This window comes from Pollicipes pollicipes, unplaced genomic scaffold (assembly GCF_011947565.3).
Source record: "Pollicipes pollicipes isolate AB1234 unplaced genomic scaffold, Ppol_2.1 Scaffold_3087;HRSCAF=3621_pilon_pilon_pilon, whole genome shotgun sequence".
NCBI lineage: Eukaryota > Metazoa > Arthropoda > Thecostraca > Pollicipedomorpha > Pollicipedidae > Pollicipes > Pollicipes pollicipes.
This window is the reverse complement of record NW_023596225.1, coordinates 43973455-43995395: the sequence shown is the minus strand read 5'-3', so window position 1 is coordinate 43995395 and position 21941 is coordinate 43973455. Positions and strand designations below refer to the sequence as shown.

The 21941-nt window shown below is 50.2% G+C and overlaps 1 protein-coding gene across 1 annotated transcript in view; it reads left to right on the top strand.

The window, feature by feature from the left end:
• The first annotated feature begins 208 nt into the window (after positions 1-208).
• Positions 209-21941, top strand: part of LOC119090219 (dipeptidase 1) — a 41781-nt gene continuing 20048 nt past the window's right edge. The window contains exons 1-3 of the mRNA XM_037213005.1: positions 209-227; positions 4798-4992; positions 20286-20401. Of these exons, the coding sequence (XP_037068900.1) occupies positions 209-227; positions 4798-4992; positions 20286-20401 (330 nt within the window). The remainder of the gene's footprint in view (positions 228-4797; positions 4993-20285; positions 20402-21941) is intronic.

The window sequence follows — 21941 nt, the reverse complement described above, 5'->3', positions numbered from 1 at the left end:
AACACCGGCAGAAAGTTCAACACAGCAGTTCCCGGCGCCGGCGAAACTCGGCGCCAGCCACCTTGGACTCAACTCCCGTGGCGCTGGTAACGATCTAGCACGGGCTGGCTGGGCCGTGATGGCGAAATCTTGTAGCCGTGGTTAAGTTCAAATAGCAAAATTGAGTCAGTGACTTAGGTTCGCTTACGTTCTCCTCTATCTCTTAGCAATGTCCGGCTGCATGTTACGTGAGTGAGCTTACGTGCTAATTGAGTCAATGACTCAGGTTCGTTTGCGTTATCCCCTATCGCTTGGCAATGTCCGGCTGCATGTTACGTGAGTGAGTTTACGTGTTAATTGGGTCAATGACTCAGGTTCGTCTGCCGTTCTCCCCTATCCCTTGGCAATGTCCGGCTGTATGTTACGTGCGTGGTTGCTATCCCAGGTCAAACTTGGTCAATGGTGCCAGTGCCAACACACGGGACCACACACCTCAGGCCATGTTGGACATCCTTCAACGATTGGAATTGACATTTGAAATTTGGTAACACCGATCTCATCTTCTTATTCTACCTACAATAACCGCGGCGTTTTGTAGCGGGCTGCCCATATAGAACATTATCACTGTCATGGCAGGTGACGTTCTTGATGCACTCAAAATGGCAAGTCTAATGCACTAGGATGAAACAGTTGCCATGTTCAAGATCGTTTATTCAATCACAGCGAATTTTTCACGAGTCAGTAACAAGATAGCACATTTGATTTGATCAGTGATTCTGCTACAATGGCGTACATCAATGGGCGCATCCTTCCCGAGGCCAGCCTCGTCCGAGGAACAGCTGGTGCGCAGAGCCTCGCCACAGACGCCGCGGACAGCGCAGCGCCTCGCCACAGACGCCGCGGACAGCGCAGAGCCACGCCACAGGCGCCGCTGACAGCGCAGCGCCTCGCCACAGACGCCGCGGACAGCGTAGCGCCTCGCCACAGACGCCGCGGACAGCGCAGCGCCTCGCCACAGACGCCGCGGACAGCGCAGCGCCTCGCCACAGACGCCGCGGACAGCGCAGAGCCTCGCTGCAGACGAGAGCGGCCCAGTCGTCGGCGCCGGGACCGAGCCAGGCCGCCGCCGGCCCGGCCGGCCGCCTGAGGGGGCGTCACTGGCGCGCAGCCAGCGCCACGTTCGCCTCACGGCGGCACGGCGGGGCCGGCGTGTCAGCCTGCCGGGGGGCCGTCACTAGCGCTCCGGGCGGCCGAGGACCGGCCGTCACTCGAACACGCCTCGACAGGTCCGGACAGGTCCGGACAGGGCCAGACAGGTCCGGTGACCTCCTGACGTCTGGCCAGTCTTCAGTCACAGAGAGGCCGCCACTTGGTTTGCTCAAGGTGGCTTTGGGCGGCTTTGTTGTGCTGGAGGAGTTCCGCATTTAGTCATAAGGACAAGTAAGCCGTCTAGAAAAGTAGACTAGGATGGCTTGATTTTTCCCGAGAAAGGTTTATTCCACGGGGACTTGAAAAGCCGCCAAGCTTAGGCATGTGCGGCACTTCTTTGCCCAAGAACTCATCAAGCTCGCGAATTGCACCGCCACCATTTCATCTCAGGCTCTGCTGAGCTGATCACGGACCGAGCGGCGCGCGACCGACGGCTTGCACCGCTCCCCGACCGACCGACCAGCTTCCTCTCCCCACACGCCCGGCTCACCACCTCGTTCGTTCTCATTAACTTGTTGTGCGCTGGTCGTGACATGGGTGGGGTCATTAGGAGCAGCGCCGAGCGTCGCACACCGCGAAGGAAACCCGCGTGTCGCGTGCAGAAATCGCGCGAGATGGATGGAGGGCGTCTTGCGTGCTGTGCTCGATTAGAGTACCTTTCCCTCCATGCCCATTGAGATTCCGCGAAGAATATCGTCATGGCGATCTCCATGACCAGAGATTGGGCTGACGCCTACTATCGTTCACGCTCAGGGCAGAGCGCGCGGAGCGAACGTGAAGAGAGAACGAGCGCAGACGAGGTGGAAGAGAAATGACAGCGGTTGATCGGCCGGATCGAACAGCGGTCAGAGCTTGTAGGAGCGATGTTCTGTTGGCGATATTTGTGGACATGGATGTCGATTTCTCAAAATGATTGGAGATACAAACACACGCACGCACGCACGCACGCACGCACGCACGCACGCACGCACGCACGCACGCACGCACACACGCACGCACGCATGCACGCATGCACGCACGCACGCACGCACGCACGCACGCACGCACACACACACACACATACACACACACACACACATATATATATATATATATATATATATATATATATATTCTTCATAGTTATGTTGTGCATCGGTATTTGATTTAGTTCGCTTGTTCACTGACATTCCTTTGTAGAACACCATCGACGTTCATGACAGAGGCTCGTTTGACAGTTACCGAGGTGACAGGAGCCCCTTTCTTGGCAGCCCCAGAGTGCACCCCGAGTCCGCAAAACTGCAGTTGTCGCGACACCGTCATGACGACCACCGTCGACATGACCAGAGCAGAATCTGCTGAAGGCCGTTGTCAGCTGCTACGGGTTAGAGGAACCACTTTTGAGCTTTTTGAGCTGTTCGACGATGACCGTGACGTCACGCCGGCCCAGCTATCCATGGCTCCGCGGAGTTACCGAAGTCTCCCCAGCTATGGAGGAGCGCGAATGCGTCCGCGAGACCTGGGAGCGCTGCCGTACCACAGATGCGCGCCGCGCGTACCAGCGGTACCATGATAGAGTGAAGGGATTGATAACTCCCGCGCGACGCTCCTACCTGTGCAGCGATCTGCTGAAATGGCGGCGAGACTTTCGGAACCGCCTTAAGCAGTTTGGACTGCAGCCAGCGAGAGGGCGCGACACACCCGATTACGACATGGGCACCCGGGCGGACGCATTCAATGCTCACTTCGCTGCCGTTAGCTCCCGCATCGCTGCGGAGGCAGCGGCGGTGCGTGGCAGTACGGGTGCGCCACCAGCTGGACCGCGGCCGTGCCATGTGTGCGTCTCGGCGTTCTCCCTGCATCCAGCCACTCCACCGGAGCCCTCTGCAGCCATCAGGAAGATGAGCGCGTTGAGGGCTGTTGGCGTTGACGGTGTACCACTAGTGTTTCTATGTAATCGGCGCCCATCTTCTACATCTGATCAACTTTTCTATCTCATCACGCACCTTTGCGTCCGTCTGGAAGATTGCGCGCGTCACCCTGATATTCAAGCCGGGCGATCGATCGGACCGGAACAACTTTCGGCTCATTGTTATTCTCCCTGTACTGTCGAAAATTACCGAGAAGATCGTTTGGCCGCAGTTCACCTCTCACCTTCTTGACACTCATGCACTGACGTCATCGCAATATGTTTAACATCCACGTCACTCGACGGAGGACCCCCTGATCGACGCTCTCGGGTGGCTGGCAAGGGCTGTCGACGACGGCCGTGTCGCGTCGATAAAGGCGATTGACCTTAGCAGGGCTTTTGATAGTGTTGATCACGGCGTTCTCCTGCGCAAGCTGGAATGGCACGGGGTGTCGTCGGTATGGTACCGGGACTACCTGAGCGGTCGGAAGCCGATGGCTAGTGGTGGCGTGATTACCCCATCCCTACCCAACGGGGTGGCTCAGGAACCCCTTGTCGGCCCAACCCTGTTGCCGATCTTCAGCAATGACGTATCCAGCTTCCTATCCCGCGGCGGCACACTGTCCCACACCGATGACACCCAATTCCTTGACTCTGCCACCCCTGATGTCGTCGGCTGATGTCCGACTGACCGCCACCCAGCGGCACTCTCCGTGCCGCGCCTCCGCCGCGTGGAACCGGCTGCCTGCCGCGGCCGTCCGCGCCGCCTCGCGTCGGGCATTCTTAAATGTTTTGAATCGCTGATCCGTTGACTGAAACTGATTCACCTGCATGTATATGTGCATCTGTGTGCAATGTGCGCGCGTTTTTTTTTTTGTCGCATGACTAGGCACAGAACTACCACCACGTGGGTGCGCCTTCAATAAAACAGCTTTAACTGTACCTGCACATTGCGGACCCGTGGGCTTGAAAATGGGACCTCTTGTGGTATGCAGGTGTCGTGGTTATTAGTTCTCAAGCATTTTTACAAATTAGTGTGTTCCAAACATTACAGAGCACACTCGTCGGAAAGCGAGTCAAATGAAATGCATTACTTTCATAGTGGAGAGTAAGGAATTCAGTTACATTCAACCCGTAGGGGTCGCTACTTCAAACAGAAATTATAAGCTAATCGGAAGGATTTCGAGGAAACTGGCATTACTCATCAAATCGGACGCGTTTGATCTAACAATACATAAAACGCACAAAATGTGGCATGCTTCCTTTAAACTCAAATCCGTTTTTAGTCTTCATTCAATGTTCAGTATCCGTTTAGGCTCCAAAATGTTAGGGTTCAGATCCGGGATCCGGCCAAGGCATTGGTTCAAAGTGGGTCACAATGGACGAGAGGGGTCGGGGGACAGCGGCCCATCCAAAACAATACAAATCGGCATCGGTGGCTGCGTCGGTATCTCCGATCTGCACGCCGCTCTTACCGATATCGCTCCTGCCGCCCGCGTGTCCCGCAGCACTGGCGCAGCGAGCGCCGGGTTCTCCCCGCGCGGCAGCTCTGACCAATTTCGCTCCTGTTGCCTGCGTATCCAGCAGTGCTGGCGCAGCGAGCGCCGGGTTTTCCCGTGCGGCGGGTCTGACCAGCGTGACCTGCGTCTGGCAGAGCTGGCGCAGCGAGCTCCGGGTTTTCCCGTGCGGCGGGTCTGACCAGCGTGACCTGCGTCCGGCAGAGCTGGCGCAGCGAGCGCCGGGCTCTCCTCGCTCAGCAGCTCTGACTAGCATGACCTGTGTCCGGCAGAGCTGGCGCTCCCTGTCGCGGACCAGCTCCGTCAGAAGCGTCAACGGCGGACGGTACGACGCCTCGAAGCTGATCGCCGCCACGGAGCTCGAGGACTCTGCCAGCGACGCCAGCCCAAACCGCAAAGGTGAGGGGCCACGGTCAGACAGCCGAAGATGCGGAAACTGGCGGCGAACTGTGCCCTCCACGTGCGGTTGACATTGAAGTTGGCGCCTCGTGGTGCTGAGACTACTTTACATGCACTGGACTGACTCATTCCTGCTGTTGTTCTGAGCCGACGTGTCTGCGCCGGACTTCCGGCTGTTTGTAGTTTCAATTTCTATCTTACCGTGACACCAGTGTTCTATGCAGGTTAGCACATTAATTTGCTTCTCGAATTGCTGTTGTTTGGGCGTTAATTCCCATTTCACGCGCCAATGAGTTTGAAGAATAGGTCACCTGTAAAACATGGATAGCATCCTTGTTATTTTTCAAAAACTGCATTAAGCTAGCAACGTCGTGCTATATATATATATATATATATATATATATATATATATATATATATATATATATGTAAATGTGTTATCTAGCCAATGCAGTTTCGGACCAGGCAATTGATGATGTGTTCCAGACACTTGTCTCGTCTTTGGATCCATTATGCGGATGTGCGCACGCTATGCCCTAGTTTTCAACATAAACACCTATTACGTTTCTGCGAGGGTCCTCCGGAATCTCTGCATGGTTGTATCATTATTTCCAAGACAGTTCTTTGTTTCTGTGTGCTATGTGCATGGGTGTTGTGCATCTAGGTTTTGGAGAATGCAGTGGATATCTTATATTGGAGAACCGACGATCCTTCCTCTTTACTGAAAGCGGTTTTGGTCACCCTCTGGTGGCCCTGGCCAGGGGAGGGGGCACCAGTGACCGCGAACTCCCCCTCCCCGCCCTCCTAGTAAACCGTGAAATCCTCTCCCACCAGTGAAAACCTTCTTGTGCTGGCAGCTCATGCCCGCCAGGTCTTTAAACCTGTGCAGGCAGAGACTGTTGGGAAACCCACCACGGAGTCGCCGAAGATTGCATACATTTTGTACTGCGCAAGCAGTCTAAGGTATGGTAACTGTTCTGGAATAAGAAACTTAGGGAACGAAATTGAGCGTGGAACCACTTTTGATACGTCATACAGGCTAAAACTGCTCCCAGCTGGAGTTTGGTTGGCGTAGCCGTGTGCCGAAATTTCGGCAAAAATATGAAATACGTACCCGTCACACCTGCGACGGTGCTGTTGTGCTGGAGTCCATTCGGATTGGTTTAGTGATGTGAATAGCTGCGACAGCAGCCAAAATAAGACAGACTGCGTAAAAATGCGGTGAATCTAGCTAGCAGGCCAGCGCAACAAGTATAGTTCCGAACACGACGAATGTGTCGCCGTGCAAGTGGCGTCCGATGACAAGTGGGATCTGTCATTTTACCCTGAGATCTGTTGGCTTTGGGTCAAATTGCTTCCGTTCACGTCGAACCCTCTGCGGAGTTTTGGAAACAAATCCGCTTTTTCCCAGGCTCTTTCCATGCCGCGTCATTACGTTAATGTTGATTTTGTTAGTCTGGCATGTAGCTCACCACTCTTACGGCGCTCACATAGCACTTGCAACTGCGTTTTTTCCGGGGGCGAAGGGAGACATAGGGACAGCATCCCGTGTGCCCCCTGCCTCGCTTTCACCGCCTGGCTTTGCACGCTCTGATTATCATATGTTGCCCTGTCAAACAACCTTTTTCACAGCGCAGCGCATCACAGACTGTTAAAAAACATCACCCATAGTATCCGCCTTTCTTTATTGATAATTATTAAACGTGTGCCATTTACGACAGAAATGGACACGTGGGGATATTCTGTCACGGAGTTGGACATGGAGTTGGAGCTAGACTTTTTGGACACACACATGCATCCAAACAATAGCCGTAAAGTTCCGTTGTATATCTACGCATCGGTGGCATAAACCAACCCAGTCACGCCAACCTGATGTTTGCAATGGCTCGAAATCTACGACTTACTTGTACGCGTCCCATGCAGTGGACTTTCTTTAGATGACATAGATTCTGCAGTTTGGGCTGAATCACCATTCGCTCCTGTTTTCAGTCTGTTGACAAGAATCATCCAGCCATCGGAGCGCTCGTGCTGTTTTTTTTAAACACACATCTAAGTGCGGGGAAATACACAACAAAGGGGAGAGAGATAACTCAAAAATATTCACTGAAAACCGGGTTTGGCGCGCAACAAATTTCTTGTGTGTCCTAGGATAATATCGCATATGCTCGGTCTTAGTCGCTCTTGTCCACCTGAGATCGTGTATGCTCTGTTTATCGAAAGAAAGAGCTGAATTAAAGTGCTGCCAACGATTTTGCACGGTCTTTTGCGCGTGGGTCATTATTCGAGTGTGCTGTAGCCCAAAAATTACCGGCATCATGACCGGCATCACTTTGGTGTTGCGGTAATATTTTACGCAGTGAGAAGTTTTTATATTACTTTACTTGTATATTTCATTGTCTTTTTATATTTTATATGTTTTAGTATCTACTTACCAATGAATGAAAAATCTAGTCTAGCGTCTGGAAGGATTGTTGGGGCACAAAGTAGGGAAATTGTTTATAATGTGTATCAACATTTTGTCGAAAACCGGGACATGAAGTTGAAGGCGCGAGACGACGACGCCGTCCGGGAGAGTCCATTATTACGAACAGCAGCTGTAACGGGCGTTGGGAAGACTACAGTCTACCGCATACAACGTGAAGCCCAGAATGATGCCAGACTGAAGTCGCCAAGCCGATCCCGACCAGCTGCAGCAAGACCAAGGGTGGATCTAGATCCGTTCGATGTTTGCGCGATGAGGAGAATGGTACACCAAATGTACATCGACGGAAAACATGTTACTCAGGACACCATCACGGATGCTCTTCACGAACAGCTCGGCGTCACCATGTCTAGATCTACCGCAAGAAAACACCTACTCGCGAACGGATTTAAGCACCGAAGGATCGACAAGCGCAAGATCCTGATCGAGAAACCTCATATTGCGGCAACGAGATGCCAGTTCTTGCGGGAGATGAGGAGGCTGCGCAGAGAAGTTCCCGATAGCAAAATCATTTTTACCGACGAGACATGGCACAATCAATAGGATATGGAGGACTTGCGTGGGTGGACGGTAGTCAAAGCAACGGACGGAATAACGCCATTGGAAAAAGAAAACGTTGTATCATAGTCCATGCCGGCTCTTCAGAAGGATTTATACCGGGCGCACTTCTCCACCTCAGGACCGATGGCAAGAACGCCGACTACCATACGTCGATAAACGCCGACTGCTACGAGAAGTGGTTCACCGAGTGCCTCCTTCCGAACGTGCCAGAACACTCTGTGATCATCATAGATAATGCCTCATATCATTCCCGTTTGTGCCAAAAAGTGCCAACTTCTAGTTGGCGTAAAGCGGAAATCCAGGAGTGGTTGCAGCAGGCAGGTGTGACCATCGACGAAGACATGCGGAAGGTGGAGCTGCTGGAGCTAGTCAAGTCCCAGAACCGGAGGGAGGAATATTTTCTGGACAACCTTGTTAGAGATCATGGTCATCGGATCGTTCGCCTGCCGCCGTATCACTGCGACTTGAACCCGATAGAGTTAGTGTGGGCACAGATGAAGCGCGTGATAAGATGGGGGAACTTGACGGGGCGGATGGAGGAGGTGGAACGGCTGGTGGAGGCAGGTGTCGCAGCTGTCTCTCCAGAGGACTGGTGTAAGTGCTGTGAGCACGTCAAAAGACTAGAGCAGCAGTACTGGACGAATGACGGGCTGCCAAAAGATCTCCCACCGGTTTTCGTAACAACCGATGATAGCAGCGACTCCGGCACCGACTCCGGCAGCGACAACGATGAATGAGAACAGTATGACACATCGATCATGAGAAGTGTCTCCGTTTAGTCCTTTTCAACTGACTTCGTAGCGTTTACATGGATGTCGCATTTAGTTACGTGTGGGGTGTTTGAGCTGGATGTATTGTACATATATCTGCAGCTGAATGTTTAGCGTTTTGTTGAATACCTTCAATAAAACTGAGCGAATTAATTTTCTGTGTTTGGGATTTTCCCATGTTATTCATGAAACAGCACCAGATTGTAGCAATTACCGAATAAAAGTATAGCATAACTTGCTTCAAAGGCAGTCAATGAATTTAGAACGTAATAATGATTGCCAACGAAAATAACCCCAGTGCCAAATATATATATATATATATATATATATATATATATATATATATATATATATATATATATATATATTTCGACCAACCATATGAACATCAATTTGCTGCAAGCAATGCAAACATCCAAAACTGCTATTGCTTCGAGATATCCGCAGTACTGTCCTGCAGGCCTTCCGACCAATTTTGTTGAGTTTGAAAACAAAATCAGCGTGATGCTCGTGACGAATTGGTTGACCAGCTTTGATTCCGTTCTTTCTTACGATAAACAGAGCATAATCAATATTTAAACACGCACATGCTAATGCATGGCATATATTTGATACCTGAGGACGCCTGCCCCCGGGAGCTTCCATGTGCGTGCACCCCTATTTCTGTGCACGGAGTAATTGGTGATTGCCTTTAGCAGTTCATGAGGCTAAAATCATGCGTACGAATGAACCTGTGTGAATTTCAAACACCAGCCTTTGCTCGGTTCTCGGTTGGCTATCACTTCTTATGCAGCGGGAACCTTAAGACAGCCACATTGTTTCTGCTTCCGTTATTTTATTTCTCACTGTCTCATTACTGTTGCAATGCTTCGATGCCGCACAGCTTGATCGATAATTCGTAGCTCTTCGCATACTCATTGCTGCGACAACTGCTCAGGTACCGCCAAGCATCGCTGAATAAGTTCGCTACCCATCAACCCCCCATCGTCGTCAATGTGCGATCCTACATTTTGTGCATTCCAGTACACGAACTGGATCACAGCTTAAACAGGCATCACATTAGTGCCAGCGCACTGGCGCTGCTCACGTGAATTAGCGTCCTCCTTCAAATGGGACCCCAAGATGGGGAGAATGGGGACTCATCGTCGCTCCCTCAACAAAGTCAATATTTTTTAACGGCCTGACTACTGCTCAACCTGCTTTACCCAAGTGTGCAACTACTGGTACCCTACGGGCTTTAAGTAGGAAGCCCCACCAGCGTAAGGCGCTCGTCAACTTCATGATCATCATCATCGTCATCATCTCAATCCCCGTACCGAGGCGTCAGCGTGCATATGCACTGCCAACACTCGTGCTTGTATGCTGCAAACAGGTCAGCTCTTACTGACCTCGGTTCTATGTGCTCACGGGCCGACGAACAAATGACAACAGAGACAGACAAACAGACGGTCCTTGACGTTCTCTGGGTGCAGACTGTATTCGAGGGCATCAGCTGATCGGTCACGGACCGCACCTCCTACACCGGCCAATGGCAAGGCGCCACGTCACGAGAGCGGTCCTCATACCACTGCACCTCCACCACAATGTCAGCTGTATACCTGATGCTAATAAACGCAACAAATCCAAAGCAAGCACCAAACAAAACACATCAGCAATGGCGGCAAATATCACAACCTTTTACAACCAATGAGTGGCAGCAAACCGATCAGGTCCGGGAAGGGGACGCGGTCGCAGATTGTAACGGCTTCCGTCCCCGGTCCGCGACAGCTCCTCAACTCGAAGTTGCACTGCACCGAACCAGAAACGGACGGCATTGTAGAGCACGGTAGGTGCAGTGGGTGCAGCATCGAACAAATTGGTCACGGCTGGTCGCTGCCCTCGCACCGTACCGCGCCGAACATGGTCCATGCGCTGTTGCACCACCAGCGTCTCCGCTGCGTCGTCCGCCTCGTCAAGCCGGTCGACTCGGCCGGAGCATCTCGATTGGCAGGCCTCTTGAACGTGCCACATCTCGCTGCACCAAAAGCAGCGGCACGACCACGTCCAGCATCTGTACGGGAAGTGCCGGCGTCTGTGGCAGCAGTCGCAGGGGGCTGCGACGCCCGGTACCACCCCCGCGCCTGGACGAGTCCATTCCGCCCCGGCGGCATCGGGCCAGGTCGTCCCGCGATTGGCCGGCCGCCGGCGGCGGCTCCACCCGGCCGACCATGTGACGCTTGATGTCAGAGGTCGCGAACCGTCCCTCGCCGCAGGCCGTCTGTGTGACCGGCCGATCCCCCGCGCTTAAGCATCAGCCGACCAGGGATCGCATGTCACCGCTAGCACCACCTCAAGAGAAACCGGGAGAAGAATATAATGATTTTCAGAATGCTATAGAAGAATAATTTCATGTTTCGTAAGTCATTTCTTGCCATATTTTCATGCACTAACGATTACATTTTGATATCTAAGTTTGCAGTAGAGCAATTTTCCAGGACCGAAGCCGCTGTTGCAATTTCTGACTTCGACCCTGATTCTCGGGCAGAAATTCAGAGACCGAGATCTTGGACAATTGTTTGAGCCAGAATGTGGTACGCCTTTTACCAAATGCTGCTGTATGACAGAACATAGATGAAGATCCTAAGACATTCTTCTCGCCATACTTAGGTCATGACATCGGAGAAGAAAACCGAGAGAAGCGTTTGCGGGGTGTGATCAGACTAGCAGTAAGTAGCTGTAATTTGCGAACATCACCGGAATGAACATTGTTTTGTTTTCCGGAAATGCCCCATTTCACGACGAATGAGCTTATTACATCGATTATGGCCATGACATTGGAGAAGAAAACCGAGAGAAGTAATCGCAGTGTATTCAGGCTAGTCGCAGTAACAAGGCGCAATCTGCGACCATCGCTGTTATGAACACGGATTATTTTCGGAAAAACACCATTCCCCCACAAATGTCCTCGTTACCAAAGGTCCTCTAAACTGTTGCAAAGCTTCCACAGGACCAATTGTAGTTCGAAGTGGTTTCTCAAAACTCCAGTCGTATTTGGTCCGAACATCTACTTGCTCGTGACTTGGTAAAATATTTTGGCCCGCGGTCAAATTTTCTTCCAAGTCAAAAAGCACTGAGGCAAAATCCCATTCCAAACGCTTAAGATAATGCAAACAAGGTATTCCAATATTTGGAAGAAAGAAAAATCCGGTGACGAAGCCATTGTTGTGATTTTTGCCACGGACCGAGGCAGAACGAGGGAGGACGAAGGCAGAAATTTCACAGCGTTGTCAAGGTCTTGAAAATTCTGTCTAGGTGCAACCAGAACTCACCAAACACAACCCCCGCTATCATCAGCACAGATGCTTTTTGGAAATGCAGCATTCTACCACATGCCATTTATCACCATGGGCAACTCTAGGTGACTGCAAAACTTCCTCACCAGCTACTGCAGTCCAGAACAAGCGTCTACAAGTTCCGGCCGTATTATTGTCCAAACTGCACGTGGATCAGCACAACGTTTCGGCCCGCGACCAAAAAAGCTTTCCGAGACCAAAAAACCGTAGGGCGAAATGAAGGGACGGTCTAGCATTCAAGAAATGTGAGTTTTGAATTGTCACACTTCGTCAGTTTGACGCCCACAAAAAGGCATGTAAGCAGACACCATTTTGACTTTATGCATTTCGCTTAATGACACTGCGGCAAAACGACATATCGACAAAATGGCATTCGACTAATTGCTTTTGGCGAGAGGCACAGGGCTAAATACGTTTAGGTTAATTGACCGGGTACCTTATTAGACACACCTAAAATTTCATACCCAGTATGAAAGGCATGTAAGCGGGGTAAACATGAATGTGATCCATTATCTGTCATTATATCTATAACAGATAATTGCAGATTTGCAGAACTTGCTGGAGAATTGTTCTTGTTTCTTTACAGCTTACATACCTGTTCACATCATTTTACGTATGTGAGTTTGGTGTGTAGTGTGTTACGTATGTGAGTGTGGTGTGTAGTGAGTTTGGTTTCATAGAACAAAATTATGGAGTACTGGCAACGTAAAACAACAAAAAAGTACATGACAGCTATTTCAATAGACCTGGCAGCATTACATTGGTCTTGCCCCGGTGTACGCAGTTTCTTGTGCTTTTCAGCTCTGTCTAACAATACAAACGTGAAAATTTTGTAATCGAGTACGACGCTGGCATAAAACAAGTCCAGTTCGTATCCGACTCCAATGAGCGATGAATTATACCAAAACGTAGCGTTAATTAAAAAGGTATGGCATGAATTTCTAGGGGGGGGGGGAGGATCCATCATAAAGACCAGGATCGCAGCGTCCAGTGTTCATATCATCCAGGATCACAGCATCCAGTGTTCATAAAGTCCAGAAAACGTCCAATTCCGCACCCATTGGGGACGTTCATAAGGTCCAGGGACGTAAAGTCAAGAGTCGCAAAGTCCAGTGTGCAAACCGTCCGGTATCCATGGCAACCGGACTAGTTTGGATTCCTGGCGCTAGATTACACTACAAGAACATTTTTGAGTCCTGACGCTATTTCCCTCTTTTGTCAACAGATGGCACAGTCAACCTGGCATTCCACTGATGATCACGTGATGCGTACAGCCAAGCATGGTTGATAAATAACCTAGACATCTGGTGGCCGCGTCCGGCCAGCGCGCGGCCGCGGCCCCGGGGCACACCGGCGGACTGGGCGCAGACGCGCTGGGCGGCGGCGTGGCCGGAGGCATGGCAGCGGCGCGGGCTCGGCGGGGACCGCTGCGCCTGCTGGGCAAGCGGGCGCAGCGGGACTGCTGCCGAGACCCCAAATGCCGGGGTACACTCGGTTGCTGAGGGGTTCTTGATATTGGTATTGGGCTTTTTATATCGGGTTCTTTCCACTTGCTTGGAGTACCCTCGTGCTGTTGCTGGGGCCCCATATAAGGTGACGCTCCGAGGGACTTTACCTTTTTAAGCTTATTTGCTGAGGACCATTCACTTGTCGGAGCACTCTCTGTTAACCTGCCTGGGCACTCTTGATACACAGGGGTGTTAATTCATGTACACTGATCTTCAGTTATTGCCCTTTGTTCAGGGAACCTGTACTCCGGCCGGGTCCTATATGTTAACCTGCCGGGGTGCTCCCGATCGTCCAGGGCTTCCACCATATTGGTGAAGATTCTTCTCGTTTGTTATGAAGACCCTTCACTGTTAACTGGAGCCTTTTTATTGGCCTGCCGCGGTAGTTTCGATCGCTGAGGTGCAGTCATTATTAATCTCGGGTTTTTCCCTATTATAGGAGAACCTACGCCGTTGACGGGACCTAAAGCTTAATCACTTTTATTGGGGTTTTGCTTCTTACCGGCCGATGGCTGAATTTGTGGCTATTTCGATTGCGTCGATGAATTCGTTCTCGTCATTGTTGAACATAATTGTACACGCCGCCGGTGTCGTGCACCTTAGTTACGTTGTTTATTTAATTTGTTGCGATTATTTTACTTGTACGTTACGTTTTAATAGATTTTTAAGGATAAGATATTCTGTACTCCCTCGTAACAGACAATGCAAAAACTCTGCATTAGTCTTCTACTATAAGCTGATCTCATCAGCTACCCCACCAACCATATATAAGCTTGATTTTGAAGGTATTTAGCAGCCAATCTAAGTGCATGTAGCCATGTTTTCTTCGAAATACCCAGGCTTAAAATGGCAGGATTCGCCATGTTCCGACGAGAATGAACAAGCTCCATGTATTTGCGTACGAAGCACGCCTAGTTTTCTAGGGCTGTGCGCATTAAGCTAGGCCCCGTATGCAAACAGCATACATAAAAATATTAAAACTCAATGCCAGGAATACGAGGGTTTTTGGTGGATAGAAACCTAAACCCTAGAGAGCTCACAAAGTAAGAGGCCTTCTTCAGTTTTTTAGCGCTTTCGCAGTGTACATGTGTGGAGATTTAGTTACCGTATAGTTTACTGCGTCTGATCACTCCGATATAGTGTTGTGTTAGTTCTGGCCGGTGTTTTTGCCCGAATCGCAAAAAGTATTTAATAATGATACATACATACATACATACATACATACATACATACATACATACATACATACATACATACATACATACATACATACATACATACATACATACATACATACATACATACATACATACATACATACATACATACATACATACATACATACACACATACATACACATACATACATACATACATATACACACATACATGCAAACACACAGACACATACACACACACACACATATATATATATATATATATATATATATATATATATATATATATATATACTTTTATGAAAACAGACACGAGGGTTCAAAGAACTGGCACGGTATATCATTGCTGACTGACTTCTATATATCTGGCTCTTCATTTCATTTTGGCACCCTAAACCCTTTAAACTAGACTATAAAACACGAGCATGCAAACCCACAACAAACAACAATTCTTTACCCGTGCAGAAGACATCATTAACACCACACACTGTGAATAACACAATCAACACAGCAAATTACAACACTGCATGCCAATCACCCAATACTCGCGCCATTCATCAGTGTATTGTTGCCTGTCTAAGTGAGCTATTTGTGATACTGCTCAAAAGAGATAATTCAGTAGTTTGATTCCTTTTTTACTTAGAAGTCGTTTCCGGTCATGAATGAGAAATGCATCCAGAACGTTGAGTTTCATTGTTTTATATAGATGATGAAGTTGCAGCGTTTTGTGTAAGCGCTCGGCGCGCGAGAGGAGTATTATGGCCGGGCTGTACGTGATTCCTCGGTGCCCCCTCCGTGAGATGCTCTGTGAGACGTCGGAACAAAAATGTTGTAGATGCACCGTTGCAGCATACGGAACCTTGCAGCAGCACCTGGCAGCGGTCAAAAGGCGGGTGGAAATAACCACGTATCGATATCGGTACTTTCCTACGCTTTTTGAAGTCAATGGATGTGCGTGCAAATGGTGTCCCGTTGCCGGATGTTTCACTAGCGCAATTTTTATATTGTTTGTCGGTACGGATTGAATCCCACTTGCTCGTAATGCTGCAACGCTGAGCCCGTTCAGAGAATCGACTGGTCAGTCAGCTGAATTGCATTGGTAAAACGTTCTGGTCAGCAGCTGAAGGGCATTACGTCCCATCTGGGGTTCCCAGCGGCTTTTAGTCTAGTAATAGCCCCCAGGACCGAGCGGAGACCCTTTAGAAAGATGCATCACAACCGGTCCCCTCCTCGATGCGGCTGGCCATCTAACTGAGACGTCCAGCAACGGATCAGCGCAAGGGCCTTCGCTGGTGCAAACAGACTCTTTACTGGCACAGGAAGTCCGGTCATTGGTATTGAGACACTAATTCGTCTTATCGGTCTTTGGTTGAAATGGCGCAGAGGATCCCTTGCCCGGTTCCGGTGTCCTGGCTGGCACAGGCCTCTCCACTGTCTCACCGTACATGAGAACCCCCCTTTTGTTATTGCTCATGAAGCCTTTTATTGTTAGTAGGGTCCAGACCAGGCCAGCACAATAGGCCCTTTGACGTACAAGGGCCCATTATCGTCCCTATTCAGCAAATGTACTCCTGGCCGACCTGGGGCTCATTGCGGACACATGGTTTCCTGCTAGGAACTGTGGTCACTGACCAGCAATGTGGGCCCTTCATTGTTTCAGGTGTTCCGATAAATGCGGGATGCCCTCTAATTGGCATTTAGAGATCTTGGCCTTGTCTCTTGCTCGGGGAAGGCCCCAGAATAGCACGGAACGGACTGTTCAATATGGCTGTTCTCAGTCAGTTCCTTCAAACAGACACAGTCGCACGGGTCTCCGATGGGTGATAAAGGTACTCTTACATTTTAGCGTCCGGCCTTCGGGCCGTGATCCCTCCATACAACCTCTGGCCTGCTCTTCGGACCATTTCATCAGGCCCTTGATATTCGGCCCCAAGGGACCAAATAAGGACCTTCGGAACCCATGGGACCCTCCGGGCCTAAGAGGGAGGAGGGGGTCGTGCTTAATTCGGTTCCCACCAAAATAAAGCTTAACTGCCCCTGGAATCTTGCATCGACTTAAAATGAATGTTTGGGCCGATTGTGGGGTTGCAATTTTAATTGAAGGCTTATAGAAATAAATGTTATGATGCCCCGCAGTCAAGGTTCTTGCTGCCTTTTCACCGTAGGATCCAAACCAATATTTCAACAATGTAAGGCAGGGCAATCGTGGTGCCCTTTTATTTCGGTACCCCTTGAAAGGGAAGTTTTGGAGCACCTTCAATTGTTCTTTCAATCGCCAAAGTCGGCGACAAGACACACGCCAATTTAAGGTTCGTGTCACCGCAAGGTTTGTTCTCGTCAACATAAAATAAAGCTACAAAGTGCGGTTTTCTGTAAAATTCGACTTTTGACCTGTCAACAACGTAAAAACTGGTGCCGATCGTGGGATTGTGTTCAGGACAATATACTGCTGTTCTCGCCAAACTCTATCTTCATAAGCTTGGAAACGCCGGGGGAGGGTCGCATCAACCCCCTCTCCCCCTATCAGACCGAATTATGCAGAACGGCGAATTAGGGCGATGGCTAAGACATACATCGAGCATATGTACTTAAACGTACGTACAACGCACATGCAGAAGGGATAGTACTATCAGCCACATATTTCCTGAGCGCAACATTACATGAATGCATACTTTTGCACTCCGATCTGTGGGTGCCAAAGCTCTCCCGTTATGTCACTCCGGTCATAATTCGGCCAGATATTCCGGAGGCCAGACAATCTTTACAAGAAACAGAAAATCGCTCCACATGCTGTCATTTTCACCGAAAGAGTCATCTAAATAACTTGTCACCGTCAATCGCAAACACATGTATGATGCATGTGAGCATTTGGTGTGGCAGTGTTTTTGAGGCATAAGTATTTTTGAAGGTGCATTCACATTGCCCTGCCATGAGACTGTCGTTAGTGAACGGGACACGCACTAAAGCTAATTTTCGATAACAAATGCGATCGACTTAACCTTCCAATGGCCCTTTGTCTTGGCTGATTGTGGACCACTACCTGGCGCAAAATCTGATGAATGACTTAACCGCATGTCCCGACTGAGCGGCGAGATGGGGTCCATGAGTTTACCAGAGAGAGCTTATTGGACTGCCAGACGCTGCTACGGTGCTGTCAGAATTTTTATTTGGCAATGTTTTTGCTCTTCCCATTCAGTATGGTCTTTTTTTGGACTTCACGGTCCTGAAAAGAGCTCTTCCCAAGAGGTTCCTGGACCCCTCAACCTTCTCCCACCGTCCACCTACCCCCCCCCCCCCCCCCTTCAACAGCCAGACCCCAAGAGTTTTCAGCCAAGACTTGAAACCCCATGCATTTCTCAATTGGGGCTGAAGGACCTTTCCGTCCCCTTTCAGATTGTCATTCGATTACTATTACTACACATTTTACATTTATACATTGGTCCGCTCTCTGACGCCGAAGACCCTCTGACCGAGATGGTTGACCCTGGATCAACGCGGGGCCACTAACCGTTTCAAAAAGGTCCCAAGAGTAGCGGGTTTAATGAATAGCACAAGGATCCCAGTTCGACGCATTTGGGCCCTAGAGAAAACGGGCAGAGGGGTGCTGGGCCCTGACTGGCATGGGGCTCTTCCATTAAGGCGCCCGTCAAGGAGGAGGAGGAGGGAGGGGGGGGGGGGGGCAGCTCCGTCCAGCTCAGGTCCAGCACGAACGAAATCCTGAGATATCCGACACGTCCGGATGTCCGGTCCTCCGGGATGTGAACCGCGGCGAACCGAATGAAACCGAGTCAGGGGCCTCGGGCCCTGACGCGAAGATGGCGGTGTACCCAACTGAGCTGGCAGCGTTTCTACCGTGGACGGGCTGCCGCACGAACAGGCCTCGCGCGCGTATGGCGCTGTTTGGTTCTTGGACGAGGGACAGCGCACATGTGAATGTGTTCTTTTTTTGGCGGCCGGGCTGCCTCGTCCGCCGGCCCGCCGCGGGCGTGGCTGCCGCCAGACCGTCGAGCTGGGCAGCCTCATGGCAGGCCTGTGTGGCCGAGCTCCGCGTCCAATCGATTGCAAATTAGTACTCCCACGTATATACAGTGATTGAGCGGAAGCATTGTTTGCAAATTTGGCGGCCGGTGGTTTGTTTCTCGTAGGGGCTGTGATACCGATTGAAGCTTTACGTCTCACCGGCTACTATGGCTATTTCGAGGCGGAACGCCCCTATTACGCATTTGTCAAGCGTTAGGTACGTGGGATGCGGTAGTGTGGGGCCAGGACTCCATTCCAGGATAGAGAAGTCCAAAGATGAGTAGTGTTCATCTCTGGACTTTTCTCTGCTCATCTGCTCATTCCTCTGCTCTCTGCTTTTCTCTGCTCATGGAGCACCCTAACCGCCAACCACCATGCCACCATCGCCCCTCTGCGGCGTGAACTGCACCCGTCTCGATAAACTCCAGGCCTGGGGTGGAAACAGCAGGTACCCGGCTTTCCACGATTACCGTGCAGCGACTGCCGAGTAACCAGCTATTTCCGATGCCACGAGCCAGGTATCAGAGCTTTGAATTCCTTAATGCGCCTGCTGCCAAGGGCGTGCTGACGCGGCAAAGTTGGTACGCTCAAACAAAACGCTGCCCATATCCATGCACAGCGGTTTAACTGGGCAGCACTGCACCGCATGACGTCACTCGTCGGCTGAGGCGGGCGACATCGGCTCCGGTGGCCCTTTATCGGGCAAAATCCAAACCATTAGTTGAAGGATTACGAGGAAGTGGGACAGTATCCCAACCCGTGGATCTCACGCACCTGGAGTTTATGAACGCTGGACTCTATAAACACTGAACTTTATGAACACTGGACTTTATGATTCTCCTCTGTCCAGGGGTTTTGGACGTTTTCTGGACCTTGTGAACGCTGGATGCTGCGATTCTGGACTTTTTGACTACTGGACTTCATGAACTCTGGACGTTTCAATACGCATCCCTTTCTACACGTTAAATTTAAAAGGCAGAGCGGTAGAACCCTTTTAAATTTACTTCAACGCGAACCCTGAAATCCTAAAAAGAAGAACTCCAGTCTCGTCACTGTCCATCTAAAATTTGACGTTTCAATCAATCCACGGCCGAGACGTCTCCGGCTCGGCCGTGGATTGCACGAATGTCGCTGGCAGCAAAGCCCGACAACGTCTTTATGCAGACCACTCAAATGCATGGGAGCAAGTGTCGTTTTCTGGTTTGAATTTCTCTGATTATTGGGTCTGATAAGAGTGTAACTGGAAAGATACGAGTAATGAGGCTGATAAGAGGGCTCAGCCATTGTAACTGGAAACCGCCACACCGGAAGCACACAGCATATTCAACGAAAGGAAATATGAAATTCAACGGACACTTTCGAAACTGCAAGAACACGTCATGGCCTATGAAACATACCACAAACAACACAGCCGCACCTGATTAGCGGCGCTTCCGCCGCAGCTGCAAAACACTGGCGTTCAACCGGACGCAGCGCCACCACGGTGATATCCCACGACCGGCGACGCGGAGCTGATAAAGCCTCGCCCGGCGTCGACCGGCGCCTAGTCACCGTACGAGTTAGTCAGTCGAGAGACGGCCCCGGCCGGGTGGGGGGTGGCACGAGACCTGATACTGTCCGCACACGGCTAGTGGATAGGAGTCAGTAATGCAGCGGTGCAGCGCGGGTGCTCCCTGTTTGTAACGTGGCATACTACTTTTGCATCGTTTCCATACTATTACTTGCAGTATCACCGGATTGATCTAACGATGAAGGATGGGACTCGTTTCGGTTTATTCCGGTGCTCCTGTGTTTTATTTTTGGTACAGAATTAGATCCTTGTCCTATGATGTTGATACGAAAAAGCTCATCTTCCATTGCCACAGCAGGCCAGTCGCAGTCTACCAGCATGCAAGTCTCCACATGCAAGTGTCGTGCCTTGCAAAGGTTGCCAGGATGCCAGTCTTTACATGCTGGTAGCCCTTTCAAAGTTCAACACTTGAATCGGGACAGAAAATAGACTGCAACATCTCGCAGCTGTTTTTGAGTCGTAGAAACAGAGATATGTACAAGAAAACCCGTGTTGGGAATGATAGCATGGATAAGCTTATGTCGAGTTGCTGGACAGATGCTGGCCAATTTCATCATCAGATAAGTCTGGTCCTCTGACAAATATTTTTATATCTTATCGTTCTGAACGTGGAGTTGCTGTCATATTTCCAATGCTCCTTCTTTAAGCGAATTTCCTGTTGTGCCTAACTTTCCATCATCAGGTCCTGACCAGGCCGGCGGGAAAGCATATGCCAGGATATGTCAGTAACGTAAAGTCAAAAGGTGTAGAGGGTGATATTGAAGAAGTGAATATCATGCAAAGTACCTCGCGTGGACACATTTACCGAGAAAACACATATGAGGCGTAGCAGGTTTTAACATGAGCATACCAAAGTGCCTTCCAAATGTATGTCTTTTTAGTTCGTCCGGCCTGGATCTGTAGTTTAGCAGCCTTTGTTCACCCTTGATACGCTGCCGACTTGGAGTTGATCATCTACATATTGGCCAGGTTTGAACTGGGTCAGTTATAGGGCTTTTCACCGGTCTATATAGGTACCCGCGGAAGTATCTCGGTCAAGCCTGAATTTATCTTGCATGTGCGCCTTTTTGCAGCATGCGCAACCAAATTCATATCACAACTTCCAAATTCACCTTAGAGCGGTTTGCTTGCTTCCGAACCTACCTTTTGCTCAAAAAGCTAAGTTCACTCAATGAACAATCACGGTTGGCGGTAAACCAGTAAAGTGACTTCGATAGCCTAACGTCAGCGCGCCAAAGTAGGGACAGAAACAAACGTAGTTCTCAGGCGCGTTCCGGAGCTCGGACATCTTAGAAATTGCCTCACTTACCAGGCCTGCGACATTTACCACATTTTCCTACTCGACAATAAACTGTACATGAGTTATGCTCCTTTTTAAAACGCGGTAGCCTGACTGTGGTCCGTTTTTTGCTCAAACCGCCCGGCCACCACCTGAATTATTTGCATGGACCAGCTGTGACTTCATCGGACTTTCGAGACGACCCGCGCTGGCACGCTGCCCACCAGCTGCACCAAATCAACTTCCTTA